General features: G+C 40.8%; 1 protein-coding gene across 1 annotated transcript in view; it reads left to right on the top strand.

Moving 5' to 3' along the window:
- Positions 1-23,390, top strand: part of CRACD (capping protein inhibiting regulator of actin dynamics) — a 159,308-nt gene that overhangs the window by 112,335 nt on the left and 23,583 nt on the right. Inside the window, exons 3-6 of the mRNA XM_036763740.1 lie at positions 1,859-1,994; positions 10,368-10,541; positions 13,530-13,598; positions 22,936-23,118. Of these exons, the coding sequence (XP_036619635.1) occupies positions 1,875-1,994; positions 10,368-10,541; positions 13,530-13,598; positions 22,936-23,118 (546 nt within the window). The 5' untranslated portion in view covers positions 1,859-1,874. The remainder of the gene's footprint in view (positions 1-1,858; positions 1,995-10,367; positions 10,542-13,529; positions 13,599-22,935; positions 23,119-23,390) is intronic.

The following is a 23,390-nucleotide window of genomic DNA, read 5'->3' as shown; positions in this document are numbered from 1 at the left end:
CTTACCCTTTACTAGCTGTGTGACATTGGGCAGGTGACTTTGGAGGTTCAGCCTTGTCATCTATAAAATAATTGCATTATCTACCCCCTGGGGATATTGTGAGAGAAGTACTCTGTGTGCCTGCTAGTGCCGTAGAAATGTGAGTCATTCTTGATATTTTCTTCAGAGGATTGCTCTGAGGAAGGTTCTTTGTCAATTGTGAAGGAATAGAAATGTGTGAGCTATCAAAACTGTTTTTGTAATGACAAGTTCACTTATTATTATATCTTCCAGGGTATTTAGTAACCATTTCATATCTTGCTATCTACCCAAACATTTCTTCCATCATCATTCTCCCATTCTTAGAAATCTTCCCTGGGTTCCTTGTCTATTAGACGAAGTCAAGGGCCCTTTACTCTGGCATCCAAAGATCATCACCCACCCATTGGATCTTTCCTATCATTTCTATCAAATCTTACCTCCCTCCATTCTCTAACAGAAACCGTTGATTCCAGGCGTCACGTCAAACACAGTCCATGTTTAATAAACCTCTCTGTTTTTGCTTGTGATGTTCCCCATATCTGTAATGCCCTCTCCCTGCCTCTGTGGCAATAGAAATATTATACTTCCTTCAAGTCCAATCTCCCCTTGTTTTATCTTCAAATACTTTAAGAGAGCTATGATTTCAATGGTATGGGTAGTCCCTCCACCAGTGCATATAGCAACTCACATATAAGTTGAGTCATGTGAGTTGGTTTGGTAAAAAAAAAATTGCAAAAATTTGTATTTTATTTCTAAATATCTGTTCTTTACATACATGTACACACATATGTGTGTACATATTACATATATACACATACAAAAACGCAGATATATGTACATGTTGTCTCCCTCTTTAGAATATAATCTGAGAACAGGGATTGTTTCATGCACCTATCCCCAGTGCCTGGAACATAGTAGGTGTTTAATAAATGTTTATTGATTAATCGATCACCTGGTTTCCAGCCTTCTGGTGATGAACGTCTCAAAACTTAGCTGGTTGTCAGACCATCTCTGGCCCTGTACTTGAAACCTTTGACTTCCCATATCCTCAATCAAAAAATCCTTGTTGAATGTGTATTGGGTACAAAACGTTGCTTTCCCTGAAAGCCCAGGCCCCAGAACAGGAGCTGCCAGTTGGTTTTCAGAATTTCTGTAGCATTTATAATCTAAAACAAATGGTCTGATCTTGCCTTATTGTCTAATTGTTTTCCATGTCTGTATTTTCTTCTTAGCTAGATTATAAATTCCTGAGTGGAAGGGTTGTCTTTGACTTCTGAGTTTCCCACAATGCCTGTCACACCACTTAATATTCCTTGACTTGATCTATTAGTTAAGGTTTATTCAGCCACCAATCGATCAACTAACAAGCATTTATGGAGAGCCTACTATGTACCAGGCAGGCACTGTACCAAGCACTAGGGACACAAATACAAAGAATGAAACAATCCTTACTCTTGGAGAATTTGCAATCTAACACGTAGGATGGAAATTGCATTGACTAGAGGGAAAGGTCTTCAAATCACAATGGGAAAATAAAAACTTCCTCAAAAGCTCAGGCGCTGGACCCTTTAACCACTGAACTTGCTACTTGTCTCTGATTTTTTAAAATCAGAGTAGTAGTGGTTTCATACCATGAACCTGTGAGAGATCTGTTCTCTTGGGCCTATGGTCTTCGTCATCCTGGCCAACTCATAGCACTGCTGCTCTCCAACAAAGAACAAAATCTCAGAAGTCTTTGACCAGAGAGAGAAGCCTTAGATAGGGAAGAATGAAAACTGAATTGCAAAGACAATTTTTAATCACCGTAATAATATGAAGCACATGGTTTGCATTCCAGGTCCTTCAACTATACTATGGGAACCCGGGCGTTTTCCCATGACAGTATTTTTATCCCTGATGGGGGAGCAGAAAGTGAGCAGACAGTTCAAGCAGTATCACAGGACAACATTCTGGGCAAAGTCAAAACTCCTCAGGTAAGAAAGCTTGAGACTGGGAGTTAAGAGCTGAAAAGATGGGGCCTAGCAGAGGAAGAAAATGGGGAGGTCTCTAATCTGGGATGGCCAAAAGGTGACCGAGGTGAGGAGTTTCACTCAGTCCCATACGAGCTTTTCATTCATCAGTAAGATGTCCACAATGTATTGCTTCTTACCTGCCTGACAGTATCTATTTTTCTCTCCTGAATTTCAGCTTCATTTTTAACTGAGGGTCTAGATCGAAGGTGATAGGGAAAAGAAAGTTTAAAATGAGGAGAGGAAAACCCCAGTACAGAACTCCTCAGTCAACTTTGACTACAGTTCTGCTACTGAAAGAAATCCCCAGCAAATAAAAGCTTCTTTCTTTTTATCTGTTGTGGCATCATCCAATGGCCACTTCAGAGTTTAGGGCCTGAAACCTGTGATGTTTTCATTCTTCTCATAATGACTCTTTCAAGAAATCTACTTCCAGCCCTCAGTGTTGCATCTCCTTGGTAACCTTCTACAATTGGCCAATGTTTCTTCATAAAACTGAATCAGATGGAGGCTCTTCCCCCACTGAATGATGAGGGAAGACAGTAAGTCATTATAATATAATATGATATGATATGATAGAATAGAAGAATAGAATAGAATAGAAATATAATATAATATGTCCAAGAAAAGAGAGAGGAGTAAAGAGGCTTTGGATTGGATGACCTTGAGAAGCACTGGGGAATTTGTCCAGCTTCTTTTGTGGAGGACACATAACCCTCTACCAGCACACCAAGGAGTCCACTTTATGAATAAGGCTGGTTGTCTAATTGCTACCTGTTTATAAATTCAGGCTAGTGAACAGTTGAGAGCATTACTACTTACCTACTATTTAGCTCAGAATGGTGTGAACTCAAACATTTAAGAGGAAATTGGCCACCTTCTTTAAACTTCCTCATTGTTCTTATTCAAGATTGACTAAGCTCTGAACCTGAAACATTGTTCAGTCAGCGTCCAACAAGTTCTGCCAGCAGGTATTTGCGTCAGCTGAGTCAAGAGCATAACAAATAGTGCAAAAACAAGTCAAAAAAAAAACAAAACAACTCAAAACCTGATACTGGAAGAGCCCCACACATTTTCCTCTGGCCTCCTCTGCTCTGTCCACCATAACTCCATCAGAGAATCTTGAGTTAGAAGGAACCTTCAAGTTATACAGTACAACCCGTTCCCTATCTGATACATGAATCTCCATAATATTCCAGGTGGGCTTGATTCCTCCCCTAATGTAATTCTAGTTTTCCCTCATGGTATCTTACTTGTGGCTTCTGTCATTTGGGCTCTTACATTTAGAGTACCCAGAAGGAGCAGTGAGTTAAGAGGAGTAAGAAGGGGAGAAGGGACTGAAAGAGAAGGCTAAGGAGAGAGTCCATGAACTTGAGGAAAAAAATTACAACCTTGTTTTCACTAACCTTTAACCTCCCTGGTAAACTCCTGTGTATTGTAGTACATGCATTTAAAAGCACAGTTCTGAGAAGGGGTCTGTAAGCTTTGCCAGGCTGCCAAAGATGTTCATGACACAAAAAAGTTAAGAACTTCTGCTCTCTACATATTGATAAATAGAGACATAGATACATAGATAAATGTACATTTTGGAATATGGTCAATGTGGGAATTTGTTTTACTTGACTATACGTATTTGCAATGCATTTTGTTTCTTCATACTTTCTCAATGGGTGAGGAAGGGGCAGGTGGGTGGAAGAGAATTTGGAGCAGAAAATAAAATTGAATAAAATAGAAAAGAACCTCTGTTCTAGAGGTACCTTATAGTTACATAATGATGAATAACTTTAAATGGTTCCTGTGTTATCACTCTAAGGCCTCACCTCAGCGCTGTGTTGGCAAGGTGAGGGTTCAATAGACTGAAAAATATCGTTCTGTAATCATGAAAAATTAAAATCAATCATTGAATAGTCAAATGCCTACCTATATTCAAGGTGCTGTGCAAGTAACATTTAGGGTGTCCCAAAAGGCTTAGAGCCATTTAAAGCCATTAAAGCCTCCCTTCTCTGTCATTTGCTCTTTTCTCTCCAAGTTTAAGTCCATTGACATAAGGAAGAAATATATAAGAAAATCAGAAACAGCATCCAGCTTGGCTTCTCCTGCTTTGACAACATCTATTAACATGTAATTTGCCTGTCCTTGAGTTTTAAGAATAAATTCAGCCACATGGACCTTATTACAGGACTTCCAGTTTGGGGCTATAGTTTTAAAATGCACAATAGAAGACCCAGTTGTACAAGGAACAAAATGGTTGCCATCATCATAGAGAATGTGAATATTGGTGTATTGTAATCAATAACTGAGTCACCCCCAAAAGATTGTGCTTTATTTTGCAGTCGACTAAGCAGTATGTTCCTGGTAAGTCTTAGAAACACTGGTAACTCCCAGTTGACGTGCATGAGTGCTTTGCCTTACCCATGAAAACATGACACTGGTCTTGATGCTTAGTGAGCTGCACAAAAGGATTGCCCACCCACATGCATCAGCATGGGGTGCGTGTTCATTGGTGTGCGCATGACCATTTGTATGTCTGGGCGTGTGTATGTCTGCAAGGAGAAATGGGGTCATGAATAACACCTATTTGGCAGAAAATTAACTCTCGAAATGACTGGCTGATTTTTTTTAGAAATTCCTTTTAAATGAGATTCTACTGAAATTTGCCACAGCAAAAGAGTAACATCGGCAAGTTTCCTTTACAGCTTAAGAAACTTTCAATGGCTCCCGAGTCAAACCTTATGTGGAGCTATTTGGAGAGGTGGCCCTCTAGTGTTCATACAGGTGCATCTCTCAGGTAGTCAGTGTGTAGTCAGTGTATCCTACCTAAATCTAATCACTGACCATAAGCCCACACTTTTCCAAGTATAGCATATCTCCTACCCTTAATTTTGGCTGCAGGTGATTGCCCCTGCCTCTTAGTTCATGTCACTCTGTGAGTGATGGGGTAGTGGTTCCATAGAAAGGCACTTTTCACCTTCTGTGGGCCTGGCTGTATTTACAAGCTTTGAGGTTTGCCCCTTTTGGATGGAGCACCCTTAACACTAGTTAAAGCTATCCAGCAGTGGGGAGCGAGTAGAGTTGTCTTTATCTTTGAGATCAGAACTGGACCATGAGGTACATACCAAGGGAGACTTGATTCAGGCTTCTCCTGACCGTGGTAATCAGGTAAGGATTTTAAAAATTATGAGTCGGGACATGCTGACAGGGCTCTGCCAAATGGTGGCCCTGTCTGTCAGGAGAGGAAACATCCATCCTGTGTATCCAAGGTAGCTTGGGCTTGTCTGAAGCATGCTTTAGGCAACATAATATGTTTGGGGATTTCAACGCTTAATGTTCCCCTGCAGCTGTCAAGGACAAAAGGGAAGATTGTAGACTGTTAAGAACTTCTAAATGGAGCTGATTACTTTAAATTGATGTGGGGATTTAAATATATATATATATATATATATATATATATATATATATATATATATATATATATATATATTTGGAATTGTAACTGCTGCGAGAAGGAAGCTGCAGTGTGCTCAGGGTGGTGGCAGCTTCATTTTTCTTTCACAGCAGAATCCATGTAGTGCTGGAGAAACACCTGGGAGAAGCTTGTGTTGGCAATGTGAGGACTGTAGAGCACAAACAGGGGCCCTCTGGGGAATTTCCATGGGATTAAAAAAAAAATCCTCATAAATATGTATGTGCATTCTCATAACATCATTCTGCAACATTCCATATTACAACAAAATGCCCCAATCTGAGTGAATAAAATGTGGCTTCTTTGATTTCACATTCCATTCTCCACAGTAGCTCCATTCATAGCCGCGCTTCATGCATTTTATGTATAGGGCACAAGTTTCCATACTTTCCTCTCCAGTTTATGAATTGCAGTTTGTATGAGGGGAAGAGACCTTCTGAGTCCTTCCCCAAAAGAGGAAGATCATTCTTCTAAAAAATGTCAAGCTCAACAAAGAATTCCGAGGCAGCATTAAAAAGTGGCCAGATCCAGTTCTGCAAGGCCCAGCCCTGACACCAGACTGGCCCTGTTATCCCCAGGGAAGTCACTTCCTCTCTCACTACCCCCCATGCCCAGGCAGTTTTTTATAAGACCATTAGATGCATGAGATTTGCCCATCTTCTTTTGGCAGAGGGCATTTCCTCAGCCGGAGTTTCCTACCCCAAGGAGATCACAGAGTCCAAGAAGAAAAGAGAAAGTTCCCCTTCCTAGACTGTTGTTTACTATGATCGAGCATTTTAAACTTCCCTTAACGCCAGTGAACAAAGAGTGCAGAGGGACCAAAGTAAACAATGGGCTGTTTTACGTGACATTCAGAACTCTTATTTAATGAATTTATTTAGCCACTAATTCCATTTCACACTACCAGGAATGAGAGCACAAAACTAGGAGCTTTACTGCGTTGAACTGACTTTAAAAGGCTCAGATGGCATTATCAGTGCAGAAGTAACAGATCTTAACACCTGGTTAGGAAGAATGATGAAAAAAGAAATAGTTCATATTTTAGCCCAATGCCAGATAATGGGTTTGGGTAAACTCTCCTCCATCCTACTCTCCTTCCCACCACCACCCTCCCACCAGCAGCTTAATGTAGGGTTTTTTCCTGTGGAGCTGAGTTTTTCTGCCTTCTCTCCAACCCACCCCACCCCTTCCTGCCTCTAAATTAGTGCACTTGCCCCTGTTTGGGTCTATGATATTTGCCCCATGAATAAAATTTCCACCAAATGTGGGCAGCAGGAACCTTGAAACTATACAGTGAATTACAGCCAGATGTTGCCTGCCTGCTGAAAGACTGTGGCTACCAAACAGAAGGGGAGAGTTCGTCTGAGTGGGCTAGGCTGTCACAAATGACCTCCCTAGTTCTGACCACCTTCTTTGTCATCGCACCATTATGGTCATGACTCTCGAGATGTCCAGCTGAACACCACCTGGACTTCACCGCTTTTTGTCCAATGGTAGCACGTGTGTTTGAAAACAGTCTTTTGTCTAGACGATCACGTTTACTCCATTTGTGAACTGTAGTTTGTTATCATTAAAATTAAGTTCAGCAGATATTAAGCTCCTGTTGTATGCAAAGCACTGCTTTAGGCACATGATAAATCTTTGTAGAACTGGTTTATCTCAGTGCCACACATGGTTCTTCCCTCCCACACATGTACACAGAACTCACCACCTCCAACTCTCCCGACCCCCCTTCCCCTTATGCACACACTCAATCTGTATGAATTATAAAGACAATAAAACTCGAGTTAGTAATGTAGGAACACCTGCTTCTAGTCTGAATTTCTTTTCCCTGGGGGACTTTAAATGAGCCCCTTTTCCTTAGGTGAACATTTCCATTCTGGAAAGCAATAGCATTAGGTGTCTGCTGCCAGGATAAATACATCAATGACACAAAGTAGTCTGTTTACACTTAACCCTTCAGGAGTCATGGACAAATGTGTGCACAGGTACACACACACACACATGCACCTTACCACCTGGTGGATTTTCCACCACATTTGCCATTCTTCTTCCCTCCCTGGTCTCTTATCTCCTTCTTTTGCTTACTTTTTCTTTCCCAGCCTCATTCTCTCTGAATTCATGTCTTTTTTCTCCTCTTTTCTCCCTCACTCATTCTCCCCTTCCCTGTTTTTCTGGTCCTTTAACATTAGTTTTTCTTTTCTTTTCCTGTCCATTCTTCCTGGTGGCCCCCTCCCTTGGCCTCTGGGTTACCTGTTTATCTTCTGTCCTTCTCTTTCCCATCTTGGGAGCTCAGTTCTAAGTTTTGTCACGTTCTTGACTTCCTCCAAACATCAGTGTAGGGTCAATATTAATATTTCTGTTGAGCCAAAATAAAATAATGGAAAGCTTAGCCATAATGGTGGTGTTAGAAACATTTATTAAATAACAAAGGAATGTGGGATCAAAGTTAGACCTAGCCCCTTCCCTAAGGAGGTCATTTGTACTTTTTCAATCGTAAGTAGAACCAATGACCTCCATCTTGGTCATTTTAGGGATTGGCTAATGGAGCTCCTTCAGAAAAGAATGCGAAGTCTAAAATGACTGAGAACAGGTATCTGCAGCCTGGTCAGTGCACCTAGGAAAGAGAGTGCTCAAGCTGCAGGCTGCGTTAGACTTTGCTGGGGGTATTCCTTCTGGTCTTTTTATCTCAAACAAAGGAACAACAACTTCTGTCCTGCTTTGGCCAGAGTCTTTGGGGTTTCCCATTCATACTCTCCCAAGGGGGTTGTCCAAAGGAATGAATGCTGTAAATCATTTGTGTAGTTCCTGTTAATCCATTGTCTTCTCTGGTTCATTGGCTGTTTCTGCTGAGCTTACTTGTTGATTGGCTTTCACTAGGCACTCACTGCCCCCTCCCACTGGTCTTAGAAAGACACTCCACAGCTTCCCCCTCTCAGGCTGCTCGGGCTGTTCGTCATCTCAAAGGCTGACATCAAAAGTTCCTCAGTGTGCTCAGTGGGGTTGCCACCTATGGTATTGGAGTCAGGCTCAGACTCTAGCAGCAGTGAGTCCATACTAAGGTCACCTGGTGAAGTTCGTAGCCTATAGAATTATGTAACTGTGAATCTCTAGACACTTGTCGGCCTCACAATTCAATGAAGAGACCTTTCTTTGTAGGGCTTCCTTTGGGTAGAAGTAAAGAAGAGCACACTCCCTTTGGAAACCCTATTCCTAGAGACCCAGTAACACAAGAACAAATTTACCTCCTATCTTTGTTCTTGCTCCTGTTAGAAGGGACTAAGTTGATGGATTTGTCTTTGGGATTAAAGATTAGCCAGAGTAAAAAGCTACTATTTAGAATACTGACTTATTTGACCTTGTGTACCCTCCAATCAGTATTCTCTCAAATCATCACTTAGATCTTTTCCTCTCTAGATGCCATTTACTTCTGCTAAATGTTTATGTTCAGTTTATCGATATTCTTCCAATGATGCTGAATGGCTACAAGTCATGTTACATGTATATAATATATATATATATATACATATATATATATATATACACCCCATAGTGTCTGAAGAATTACACTTGAGGTCACCCAGAGGGCATGGGGAGGCATATGGTGGCCACAAGTAAGTGGCAACTTGTTACCAGTCCCAAGAAGGGTCTGAGGAAAGTGGTTTACATGATATCAGTGAGACATGTGATGGAAAAAGAAGATGAACTGCTTGGGGCAGGGAGGGAGGGACAGAGAGAGAGAGAGAGAGAGAGAGAGAGAGATTCCTGATGAATAGGTACCCCCATGCTTTACTAAAACAGTGACACCCAGGGCACCATCAGTTGTCCAGCCCAAGAGTCATCGAGATAATAAGCAAGGGGTGCAGAGGCTGACAAGATATGAACAAGTTGCTGTCTTTACATCACTGGAGAGAGTACCCACATGCATAGGATCACAGATACATTAAGATGTGTGACCTATTTGCCCCATCTTTCTTAAGTGTTATTTTATCAAGTTTTCTTTTTCTTTGACACATATTTTATTTCTATTTCCTTGGCCTTTTAACCATATGCTTCCTTTAAGTGTTCTCCCTGTTCCCTTCTCATTTCTATGCCTTGCCCTTCCCTCACCTCATTTCTTATCTTCTTCTCCATCCCTGCCTCTTTTCTCCCTACCTTTTTGTCTATCCTCTCTATTCACTACCTTTCTGTGTTCCTCTTTTTACATCTTCCTGTGTGATCTGCTGCTTTTCTCCATAGAATTCCCAGGGGTATTTTCAAAAAGTAAAGCAGAGATGGTATCAGGCAAGAACATCATTAATGAAACTTCCCTGAAGGGTTTCATTAAAAAAAAAAAAAGCTTTGTTAATAAATGGTGTTTTCTATATCCTGACTACTTAGAGCAGTATTCCAAGAGGTCAAGATCCCTCTCCACCCCCCACTGTGAAAAGCTAGGAAATTTCCTGGGGTGGAGCAGGAGCTTGGGTCATGGTGTGAACACAAAGACTCTTGTTCATCCAGAGGGAGGTTCAGAGGCTGAATAGCTCCAAAAGAACTGGCAAGCACTTTTGAGGTTTATAAAGAGATCTAGGAATATGCTGATTGGATGAGAATGTTCATGGCTCACCATTGGGAAGGAATGAGAATGGTTTGTGAGGGGAGGAGGGGAAGAAGGAAACTAAAAAACACAGTCCACCAGTTAACATCATAGCCCTTCATCATGGTCATTTGCCTCAATGTGCTTTAGTTTGCTTTGCTCATGAATTGAATCAGTTCCATCTAGAACATAACCTTACCTTTACCAGATAATCTGGCTAACACTTAGCTCTAGAATTTCTAACTGTTCTGCTGTTCCAGAATTGACTAATTTTCTTTTTTTTTTCCTCTTTCTTCAGCCACAGTTGGGCAAGAACATCAAGTTTGGTCAGTCCCCACCACCCACAGCCCTTCCTATGAAGAGGACAGATACTCCCAGTCCAGAGACTAGCTTAGAAGAGGATCTTTTCCTGAGTAGTCCCATGGAAATTGTGACCCACCAGGATTTAGTGCTCTCCGATAGTGAAAATAAAGTAAGTGTTCACCAACAGGACCTAACTTCCAATAATCTGATGCTTGACATACCCTCTAGTAGTAGAAAGGTGATTCAGGACTTTCTCATGCCTGCTTGTAGAGGCTGATGGAGCAGAAAAGATGAAGCAGTGATGGAAGGTCCCTAGAGTGGGGGAGGCATCTCCCTTTGCGGGAGGGAATGTCGGTTTCGTCTACAGCCATTGTTTCCTACTACAATACAGCCCTGTGTCATGGGAGTCCGAGAAGTTGCAGCTATGTTTCAAAGAAACAAAATGTTAATACTAATACTATATTCTGTAATTTAAGCCAAATCTACCAGAAATAATTTTATTTTATTTAACATTCATCTATATCAAGCCATTTTTAGCTTAGAGAAAGAGATGTACAAATTGACTTAGTCCCCCATTCCCCCTAAATGTGGAGCTCTGCCCCAAGAAGATTTCTGGTATCGTTTTAGGAATCTTGAACAAGGAATAGATATCCTAAAATATAACCTGGACTAACATTACTAACATTTCAAAAATGAGCTCCTCTCCAGGACCACTTCTGTCACTCCAGGAGTTTTTAAAAAGGGATCTAGGACCTTCTATCACTATGTTGATTCTTTGTCAATGGAGAAGGGCAAGTCCTAGCACCAAGCACTTCAGGTGGATGGGAAGGCACTACCTGGCAATTAATTAGTCAATTAGCAAACATTTGTTAAGTGCCTACTATGTACCAGACACAAAAAGGGGCAAAAGGCAATCCCTGCCCTCAAGGAGATTACAATGTAATGGAGATGACAACATACAAACAAATATATTCAAAGCAAGCTATATACAGGATAAATAGAAATAATTAACAGAAGGAAGGCACTGGAATTGAGAGGGAAAAGCTTCCAATAAAAGAGATTTTAGTTTGAGATTTAAAGGACTCTAAGGAGGGTGGCAGGTGGAGTAAAGAAGAGCATTTTGTGGAATAACCTAGGGGCCTGTGTCACTGGATTGAAGAGTATCTGTCAGGGAGTAAGGTATAAGAAGACTGGGAAGCTAGGAAGAATGCCAAATGGAGAATTTTGTATTTGATCCTGCAGGCAATAGGGAGCCACTGGAGTTTATTGAACAGAGGTTGAGTTGGCTGGACCTGTGCTTTAAGAAATCACTTTAGTGGCCAGATGGAGGATGGACTGGAGTGGAGAGAGGCTAGAGGCAGGCAGACCTGGGCAAGAGGTGATAAGGTAGAAAATAGCTGGGATAGAATTTGAACCCAAGTCCCCAGTGCCAAGTCCGATGTTCTTCCCAGCTCTAGGACAATACCTTATCGCTAGCCTAACCAATCAGTGCTGGGCTGCAGCAGCAACAGCAACATCGCGTCCTTTTTGCAGGGCTATCCTAGGAATTGATGGTTTTAAATGCTTGTGCCAGAGACTGGCAGAACTTTTAAAAAACTCTTCTTAAAAGCTCCTTTAGGAAATGTAAAGGAATATTCTATCACTGTAGAATACTAAGGAGAAATGGCAGTATATTTCACCCTTACCTTTCTCTCCCCTCCCCTCCCCTCCCCCCCAATTCTTGAAGGAAGTAATTTTAAAGCTAAATAAGGAGATACTTCTCTATCATGTACTTAAAATCCCAAGAATTCCTCCAGGTTGAAATAGAAAAGAAAGACTTTCGATAAAGTTAGGAATTATATGGAGGAAATTAAAGATACTTAAGAATACATCCTTTAACAAGGGCTGGATTTCCCAAAGGAACCCCAACTCTACCTAAAAAGTTTCCTTCCATTAGGGAATCTTAAAATCTACTTAATTGGCCAAACCCTTTCATTCCACAATTAGCATAGGACTAAATTCAAATGTTCCTTTGGATAATAACTTAGCAAAGTCACATTAAAGTGTAAATAACTGACACCAAGTTCTCTCTAACAACAAATTTTGAAGGAAGAAAGTCACTGGGAAGTGGGAGGAAGAAAAGTTACAGGAAAAGGGAAACTTTACAAACGCAAATTTTACCTGCTTTACCAAGAGCCAGCCCTGTCTCTAACCTTTCTCCTTGAATTTACAATTCCTTCTATGCCCATCTAGTTCCTCTTACCTCCATTTAGTAAAGGGAGAGTTGACCTATTCTTGCTTACTATTCTTGCTTATTGTTTGAAAGAGATAGAGCCAAAAGATGGGGGTGGAAGGTAGCTTGAGGATGAAAAAAGCCACTGAGATGGTGGGGGCTTAGTTAACAGCCTTCTTTGACATCATTAGCCCACTTAGGTGAACTGGGGTCAAAGGCCACAGATAGAAGTGCACCATATACCAAGTCAAGGAACTGAAATAAGAGACCACCATGATTTGAGATGTGTTAACACCAGATCAAAGGCCAGCTGTATGCTCCACGCTCATTATTTTTGTCTCTCGAGGTAGGTTGTTTTTAAACAAAAGAAGGGCTTTAATCTTCAGCCATATACTTTAGTAATAATGCCTGTTCTTATAAATAGTTAAAAGGAGACAATTTTGACTCAATAGAAAGAAAAACTTCACAAAAAATTAGAACTATTAATGGAATGGACCTCCTGAGAAAGTAATGAGTTCCCCATTATTGTGGACTGGATTTGTCAAACATGTTAAAACCCCCTACTAGACTGTAAGCTCTTTGAGGCCAAGAATTTTGTTTTGTTTAAGTAGGTTTTGTATTTCCCTTGAGCCTAGGACTCTAGGCTTTACATGCAGTAGGCACTTAATAAACATTTGTTGTACTGTATGTAGAAATTTCCTGCTTGGATTTTGGTTGGGCTAGATGACTTTAACCTTCTCTGTTTCCATATGTAGCCCTTCCTGAGCTCCTTTGAAACATTGAGAACAAAAATAGAAAAATAAACAGTAAAAACCCCAACAATAACAGAACAGAGAACCAGACGTGGGTCTACCAAGAGACAGAATAAATGTCGCCTTTTGTCAGTTCTTGGCTGGGATCTTTATGTCCCAACATCTAACTTCTGTAATCTTATTGTTTCCCTAGTCCAGTGATACTCCAACTTCCTTAAGCCCTTTGAATTTACCTGGAACGGGGAGTGAAATGGAGGAGAAGGTAAGAAGATATGCATCTGTTCAGTTTCTCTGCTTCTTTTTTCCTCTGTAATCATTTGCTATTTATTTTCCTCACTTTTCTGTTTGTAAATTTTACATTCACTTATGGCTTTAAGTCCCTTCAAAGTGCAATTACATGGCCCTTTTTAAAGATGCACTGATAAGTCAGCAGTAACAGATGTTGGGGAATCTGTTTCCATGACAACGTGCACCTAATGAAACTGGACCCCTGCCCTGGAAAACCGAGACTCCCAGCATGCCTGAATTTGGAGACTTAGACACAGATAATTTTCAAAAGAGATTCACATGCTTCATTAAGATAAAAAGCCACTTGACGCAGCTGTCCAAGGTCCATGAAGGTACTTGTAGCTCTAAAAAACTGGCTTCTTCAGTAGCCAGATTGATTTGGCCTTTTCCTTCCCCCTATCTGTCCCCTGGTTTTTCAGCTTTCATTTCACATCTGTGCATTTCACAGCAGGAGTGAAATGAAGCCTGTGGGGAAACTGTAGATCATGCTCTCTTTAGAGTCTGGCCTGCTATGATGACCCTTCTCATCTTTCCAGGGATCTAGGTTAGGGCTCCAGGCTTAAGAGATTGTACACAGGAGCTACTGTCTGACCCTTCCGCAAATGAGCCATCTGTTTATTTTTGAAGATGATTTGTACTGCTCAGATAACTTAAAAAATGGTCAGTGGAGGACAAAAGCCTCAGTCAAGTTACTCATCTCAAAATCTAATCCAGGGGTGGGGAATCTGTGGCCTCGAGACCACATGTGGCCCTGTAGGTCCTCAAGTGCAACCCTTTGACTGAATCCAAAAATGGATTCCACAGGTTCCCCACCCCTGAATCATTTGTGCTTAGATACAAGTATTAATTTTTGTCCTTTTTACAAGTACATATCTTGTATTCAGTCTTTTAATGAACTTTTTTGAGAGCTGGTTTTTCAGTTCTTTTTCACTCACTTCTTAGGGAAAGAATGGGAAGTATAGATTTATTTCATTTAAATTCTCTCTTATATAGTAGAGTCGCACAAACTTGGAAAATTAGAAAGCCAAAGACTACATCTGGTTTGGCACTCTATACACTATGGCACCACCTAGCTTTCCCTGGCATACCTACTATTCCGCATACACAACACTCCATATCCTATCTCTTTGCCATTGCACTGGTAATGTTCCCCATGCCTGCAATATGCTTCCTTCTCACCTCCAGCTCTTAGAATCCCTAACTTCTCACTTGGTTCATTTAAGGCTAAGCTCAAACTCCACTTCCTCCAGGAAACCTGCCATGGTCGCCCCAGGTACTAGGGGCATCCCCTCTAAGGTTACCTTCTATCCCCTCTGTATCCTCATGGATTGCGTGCATCCTGGTTTATACATATTGCCTCCCCCATTATAATGTATCCTTGAAGGCAGGGACTTTTTTGGTTTTTGCTTTTGCTTTGTATCTGCAGTACTTAACAGAATGAGTGCTTAATATATGCTTGTTAATTAAATAGACCAGCTTGGCATAGTGTTTGAGGGGGAATAACGTGTAACTGGCTAGATAAATAGTCTGGACTCACATTGCAAAAGGCTTTAAATGCAAAACAGAACTGGAAAAGGAAGCTTCTCGACCTATGCTTTTAGAATATCAGCTGTATGAAGGATGACTTGGATGAGAGACCAAATGCAGAGAAACCGATAAGGAGGAAACAGCCCAGATCAGAGTGGACAGGGGGCTGGACTAGAATGGTTGGGGTTTGAGTAGAGATGAGAGTAGATGGCAGGGATGATGAGACAGGTGGTGGATTGGATGAGAACAGACAACCTGCTGGGGATGGGGATGAAGGAGAGGAAGGAATTAGGATAACCCTTAGGGATTAAACTTAGATGGCTAGAAAAATGATGTTGCCCTGAACAGAAATAGGGAAGTTGTGAGGAGAATTGGGATTTGGGGTGGGGGGGGGGTGGAGATAACAAATTCTGTTATGAACATGTTGAGTTTGAGATGCTTATGAGACATCAAGGTAGAGCTGTCCAACAGGCAACTGGAGATGCAAGACTTAAATTTAAAAAAGAAATGAGGTCTAGAACCTTCTTGGACCTCAGTTTCCTTATCAGAAAGTTAGACTAGATGTCCTCTGAGATCCTTCCGGCCCTAGGTCTATGATCCATGAGATGTAGATTTGGAAGTCATGTGCATAGAGATGATTTTTGAATCCATGGGAGCTGATTAAATCACCAAAACAACATGTGCAGAGAAAAGAGAGAGGAAGGCCCAGAATATATGAATGCATGTTCAGTCATATCTGACTCTTCCTAACCCTGTTTGGGGTTTTCTGAGCAAAGATAGTGGAGTGGTTTACCATTTCCTTTTCCAGTTCATTTTACAGATGAGGAAACTGAGGCAAACAGAGTTAAGTGACTGGCCCAGGGTCACACAGCTAGTGTCTGAGGCCAGATTTGAACTCATGAAGATAAGCCTTCCTGACTTCAGGCCCAGAACTCTATCCACTGCACTACCCAGCTTCCCCATACCTATGAAGAGGGAGGGATATGGATGATGCTCCTAAAAAAAAATTCAGATAAAAGTAGCTCACACAAGTCAAAGAAGGTCAACAGAGTAGTGTCATGAGAACCCAGAAAGGATAAAGTAACCAGGAGGAAAGGGTGGCCAACCACATCAAATGCTGCGAGAGGTCTAGGAAAAAGTCATTGGATTTAACAAGAAAGAGATCACTGATGACTTTAGAGATAGCAATTTCAGTCAAGTGGTGATAACATAAACCAGAGCACAAGGGGTTTAAAGACTCATCTTCCTGAGTTCAAATCTGGCCTTAGAAGCTTACTAGTTGTGTGACCTTAGACAAGTCACTTAACCTTGTTTTCCTCAGTTTCCTCATCTGTAAAATGAGCTTGAGAAGGAAATGGCAAACCACTCCAGTATCTTTGCCAAGAAAACCCCAAATGGAGTCACAAAGAGTCAGACACAACTAAAAAAATGATGGCAGAACACCATCACCACCACCACAGAGCATTTAGAAGAGGGAGATAAGAAAGTAGAAACCAGATGTGTAAACAGTATTGTTTTGGTTTTTTTTCCTAGTTTTATTGTGTAAGGGACAAAAGAGAGAGGGCGTTAGCTCAAGGAGATACTAGGGTCAAGTGAAGGTTTTTAACAGATAAGGGAAATCTGGGCATTCTTTTAGGCAGCTGAAAGGAAACCACAGAATAATGAGAATTAATTTGAAAATTCCGAAGAAAAAAAGGTTGATCCAGGGCGCAAACTCTGGAAGTAGACTAGAATTGGTGCTATAAAAGACACAGGCAGAAGCATTGGTGTTGGCAAAGAGAAAGGCCTTCATACCTTCCAAGACTGAATCAAGGAAGAGAGGAGGTTAGTGATGCTTCAGTTATTCGAATCGTGGAATTGGGGAGGAGCTCTTAATAGATGGCCTTCCACTAAAGTACAAGGTTTTCTACGTAGACCAGGCCTTGGTTCTTAACCTTTTTTTGTGTGTCATGGATCCCTTTGGCACTCTGGTGAACTCCCTGGACTCCTCAGAATAACATTTTCATTTCTTGTAGCGTTCCCTAGCGATCATATACCACAACTTAAGAATTCAAAATTGTCAGAAAAGATGGAAAGCAGTCTGGCAGAAACTGAGCATAGACCAATATCTTACGCCATTTACCAAGATAAGGTCAAAATGGATACATGACCTAGATGTAAAGAGAGATGTTACAATAAAATTTGAAGAACACAGAACATATTACCTATCAGACTTATGGACAGGTGAACAGTTTATGAATAAACAAGAAATAGAGAGCAGCGTGAGGTGTAAAATGAATAATTTCAATTACATTAAATTAAAAAGGTTTTGTTATAAATAAATCAAATGTAGCCAAGATCAGAAGGAAAGCAGAAAATTGGGTGGGAAATTTTTGTAGACAGTTTCTTAAATAAAGGTCTCATATCTCAAATATATATAGAACTCTGCCAAATCTATAACAATATGAGTCATTCCGCAACTCATAAATAATCAAAGAATATGAAGAGGTAGCTTTCTGATGGAGAAATCAAAACAATTTATAGTCATATGAAAAAATGCTCTAAATCATAGGTCCTTTGTAGTTAATTTGGGTAGTTATAATAGTCAAAATGACTTAGTCATTCAAAGTTGTTGTTATGATATATGTAAAATGATATCTCAAGGTTGTTTTAATTTGCATTTCCCTAATCAATAATGATTTAGAGAATTTTTTTCATATGACTATAAAATGGAGATAGGATTCTGGTAAGTGATGATAGGATCAAAAATATAGCTAACCAGGTATGGCGTGAAGGTTTTAAGGAATTAGGAAACTTGGAATGGGGAGCAAGGCAGTTAGGGGCGCAGGAAGGAATATGATGACATCATTGTGTAAACTGAATCCCAAAGTGTAAATAAGAGCTGGGATTTGGGTTGTAGAGGAATCTTAGAATCAATCAGTTTACTACAAACATTTACTATGGACCTGGACCAGACCTTGCTAGACACTGGAAATATAAAGAGAGGAAAAAGACAGCCCCAGCCCTTAAGGTGCTTTAATGAATCACATATTTATCCCCTTGAGAAAGGAAAGAGAATGATCTGGGAGCTGATAGTAGATATCGAGATAAGAATAGGGACAACCCTATAGGGTGTGGTTTTATTTACTTGGTTGGTAACTCTGCCCTAGGGCAAGTCCCAAAGCCAAGTTAATCCATCCAGTATACAAAAGTCTTAGTGTAGTTTTAAGCTTTGAGATTCCCCCCAAAATAGGTGTATACAGGATATAGAGGTCACAGGTGTCAGGTCTGAGGATTCTGAAACTATGCTGCTAAGAATATTTTGGGCTCCACTGGACCGTTGCTTTTGCCTTTGACTTTTTGAGGGTGTATGAGGGACAGAGAAAAGATTGATCACTTTTCTGGCATCATTCCAAATCGAAATTCAAGAGGCTGGACCATTTTACAGTTCCACCAATAATACCAGCCTTCCCTTCTGAAGGAAAGAACTCTGAAACTAAGTGCCTACATGTGGTAGAAGCTTACTAAATATTTGTTTATCATTGAATGAATCTGTTTACCCTAAATTCCAATCTCACATTCTTCTTTTTCGGAAATGGAATGGTAAGCTTTTTAGGGGGAACCACAGACTCACCATGAATATAAATATTATGATTTGGGTGGCCACAAGGGTGCTAGGGAAGGAGAGTGTTGAAAAGGAGCATTACTCACACCAAGGCCTAAGTTTTGGTGCGGGCATTGAACATTTCCCAAAAGATTTTAGTGCTGTGCTTCAAGAAATGCCAAAGCAAATTGTGACCAGATCCTCTAAATGCATCTTAAAATTTTAATTTTTTTGAATGAACAAACATGATAGTTGTGGTTTTTGAAATATATTATTTGATGTTGTAGTTATGAGAGGACTCCAATGTGAAGTCACTTAGGCTAAGCGGTCTTAATGACCATAAACACATAAGCAAAAACAGACAGCTTGTACTTTTCCACTGTTTTGACTCATTCTGACCTTGTGTCAAACATGTAAATGATCTTAGGTCCTGATTGGGTGAGGCTCCTGGCCAATCCTTAATCAATTTCTGGTTTCAATTAGGAAACTTCTTCACCTGAGTCTGCCATAGATAAGTGATGGAGGAATTTCTTCACTACATCTGGGTCTAATTAGGAATGCTCCCTTCCTCACCTGGAATTGATTACCTGTTCTCGACCAAGCTCCATCTTTAAGGTTTAAGACTTCCCTGCTGAGACCCTACTCTGAGTGTGTTACCCCCACCAAGGTCATTGCCACTATACCTATCTCCCATGACTCTAGCCATGTGTTCATGTGCGTACATACTTTGGTTTTTGCCTGCTTGCTATGCCATATAGTAGTGATGCTCTTGCTTGTACTGGCATTCCGAATGCTGATTTCCTATAAATCCTCAAACCTGAGTCTTTGCTGTCACTTGAACCGTAAGACCAAATAAAGCAACAAAAATGTATTTTATCTTCCTCCCATCCATGACCCTTGTTAAAAAAAAAAATCAAATAACAAATAATGTATAGTCAGGCAAAACAAATTTCCACATTGGCCATGTCCAAAAAATATGACTTATTTTGAACCCCAAGTCCATCACCTCTGTCAAGAGGTAAATAGCATGCTTTACTATCAGTTCCCTGGCATCATGGCTGGTCATCATGTTGATTAGAGTTCTTAGGTCTTTCAAAAATTGTTTTTATTGACATTGATTGTAGTTGTGATCATATAACTTGTCCTCATCCAGCCCACTTCATTCTGTTTCAGTTCATATAGGTCTTCCCAGGTTTCTCTGAAATCTTCCCTTCATCATTTTTCTCAGCACAAGAGTATTCCATAACATCTGTATACCATAATTTGTTCAGCCAATTTCCAATTAATGGGTGCTGCTGAGTTTCCAGTTCTTTGCCATTACAGAAAGAACTATTTTGGGGCAGCTAAGTGTCGCAATAGATAGAGCACCAGATCTGGAGCTAGGAAGACTCATCTTCCTGAGTTCAAATCTGGCCAGAGACACATATTGATCCTGGGCAAGTCACTGAACCATCTTTGCCTCACTTTCCTCACCTGTAAAATGAGATGGAGAAGGAAATAGCAAACCACTCCAGTATCTTTGCTGAGAAATCCCAAATGGGGTCACAAAGAGTCAGACACAACTCAATCTACTAAACAACAAATAAATATTTTTGTATGAGTCCTGGGTCTTCTGAATTATCTTTTTGAAGGAAAGAACTCTGGAACTAAGTGCCTACATGTGGTAGAAGCTTACTAAATACTTGTTTATCATTGAATGAATCTGTTTACCCTAAATTCCAATCTCACATTCTTCTTTTTCGGAAATGGAATGGTAAGCTCAGTAGGGTCTCACAAATGGCCATATCACACAATTATTTCATGACATTAAATTTCTTGTGGACCTGCTTGTTGGAAGGTACCAGTAAATGACACCTAAAGATTTCTTTTCTTCTTCCTCCTTCCCCTCTCAAAATGTTTAGACTTCCTTATCCTCTGACCAGAGCAGAGAACCTCGATAATTAATTAGGGGGCCCAGCCAAAGTCACCTCTGCTACTCTGACAAAGACATTCATTTTGGATACTTTTAAAAAATAAATCTTTTTTATAACTTTTTTCTCTCACTTATATTCTCCATTCAATACCATCACCTTACAAAATGGTTGGCGTTCCTAAAAGCTCAGAATTCTTTTCTTTCTTTTTTCTTTTTAATTCATTTATTTATTTTTAGTTTTCAACATTCACTTCCGTAAGATTTTGAGTTCTAAATTTTCTTCTGCTCCCTCCTCTGCCTCTCCCCAAAATGGCGTGCAACCTGACACAGGCTCTACATATACATTCATATTAAACATATTTTCACATTAGTCATGTTGTAAAGAAGAATTAGAACCAATGGGAGAAACCATGAGAAAGAAGAAACAGAGAGAGAGAGAGAGCAAATGGTATGTTCTGATCTGCATTCAGATCATAGTTCTTTTTCTGGACCTGGATAGCATTTTACATCATGAGTCTTTTGGAGTTGTCTTAGATCCTTGCTTTCCTGAGAAGAGCTAAGTCTACCAAAGTCAGTCATCGCATAATGTGGCTGTTACTGTGTACGATGTTCTCCTGGTTCTGCTCACTTCACTCAGCATCAGTTCATGTAAGTCTTCCCAGGTTCTTCTGAAGTCCGCCTGCTCATCATTTCTTATGAAGCAATAGTATTCCATTACAGCCATATACCACAACTTGTTCAGCCATTTCCCGATTGATGGGCATCCCCTCAGCTTCCAATTCTTGGCCACCTGAAGCCACATGCCTGGGGTAGACACCCCCTAACTCACCAATGGGTTTGAGACCTGTTGGTTACCCTCAACCTGGTTCAGCCCATCTGCTGAAACAGTTCACCAGGGTGTGGCTGCTGTGCATGCCACAGCTTCTTGGAGCCACAGGTGAGAGTTGGGTGGAACAGGTGGACACCAAAGGTGGAAAGCAGCCCTGAAAAAGGCAGCCATCACACCAGAGGTACCAGTCCTCCCTGAACACACCCTGCACACCATCCATACATGGAACCATTAGTCACAGCAAATGGAAAAGTTTTGAATGCTGCGGATAAATTCATTTATCTTGGTAGTGTACTTTCCAGGGATGTACATGTTGATAATGAGGTTGACACACACATTGCCAGAGCTAGCTCAGTGTTTGGGAGGCTCCAAAAGAAAAGTACAGGAGAAAAGAGATATGAGACTGATTACCAAACTGAAGGTCTACAGAGCTGTAGTGCTGACTTCATTGTTGTATGTCTGTGAAACCTGGACAGTCTACCAGCACCAGCCCAGGAAACTGAATCACTTCCATTTGAATTGTCTTAGAAAGATTCTGAAGATCACCTGGCAGCATAAGATAACAGACGCTGAGGTCCTTACTGGAACTAAACTGCCAAGCATTCAAACCTCTGCTTCAGAGAGCGCAACTCTAATGATCTGGCCACATCATTGGAATGCAAAATGTATGCTTGCCAAAAAGACTATTTTATGGAGAACTCACACAGGGCAAGCATTCACATGGTGGGCAGAAGCGATACAAAGACACTCCCAAGATCTCTCTCAAGAACTTTAGAATTGATTGTGTGACATGGAGATACTGGCATAGGACTGCTCAGCATGGCGTTCCCACAACAGAGAAGGTGCTGTGCTCTATGAGCAAAGCAGAATTGAAACAGCTCAAAGAAAATGTCGGATGCATAAGTTTGGAGTATCCACCCCAAATGTTCACATAAACTATTTGTGCCTGACCTATGGTATTGCATTCTGAACTCATATTGGCCTGATCAACCACAGGACACCGTGAATCTTGACTCAAGCATAGTGATGTCATTTTGGTCCTCTTCGAGAACAAAGGACAACAACCAACCAATTCTTGGCCACCACAAAAAGAGCTGCTATAAATATTTCTGTATATGTGGGTCCTTTCCCCATTTTTATGATCTGTTTGGGATACAGACCTGGAACTGATATTGCTGGGTCAAAGGGTATGCATAGCTTTATAGCCCTTTGGGCATAGTTCCAAATTGCTCTCCAGAATGGTTGGATCAGTTCACAACTCCACCAACAATGCATCTGTGCTCCAATTTTCCCACATCTTCTCCAACATTTATCATTTTCCTGTTTTGTCATATCAGCCAATCTGATAGGTATGATGTGGTACCTCAGAGTTGTTTTGATTTGCCTTTCTCTAATCAATAGTGATTTAGACTTGGAATTGTTTTCTAATCCTGACTTTTGTTTTTAATCACAACACATAGGTTGCTCCAGTTAAATCATCTCGGCCAAAGCGACATTTCTCCTCTGCTGGCACCATCGAAAGCGTTAATCTGGATGCCATTCCTCGGGCCATTGCTCGCCTGGACAACAGTGCAGCCAAGCACAAACTGGCTGTGAAGCCAAAGAACCAAAGGGTGTCCAGGAATCACAGGAGATTGTCCAAAGTATGGGACCATTCTTGCTCACTCACAGATGTACTTTCATCCTGGGCACAAATTCCACATGAGAAGGCCTTACATTTCCAAGTTCCTATACGGTATAGGCTGTAGGGTGGGAGGACAAGAGGAGTTGTCCTAGGATAAGGGGACCCCCTTTTAAGTTGAGTTGATCCAAAATTGACAGTGCCATCACCCTTATCTATGTTTAGCTTGACCACAAGTAGAAATCTTATCTTCAGCCTATCTCCAAGTTTCATTTCTTCTTGCTGCTGCATAGG

Source organism: Trichosurus vulpecula, chromosome 6 (assembly GCF_011100635.1).
Source record: "Trichosurus vulpecula isolate mTriVul1 chromosome 6, mTriVul1.pri, whole genome shotgun sequence".
In the NCBI taxonomy this organism is placed as follows: Eukaryota; Metazoa; Chordata; class Mammalia; order Diprotodontia; family Phalangeridae; genus Trichosurus; species Trichosurus vulpecula.
The sequence above is the reverse complement of the archived record's forward strand: the minus strand, read 5'-3'. Positions and strand labels throughout refer to the sequence as shown.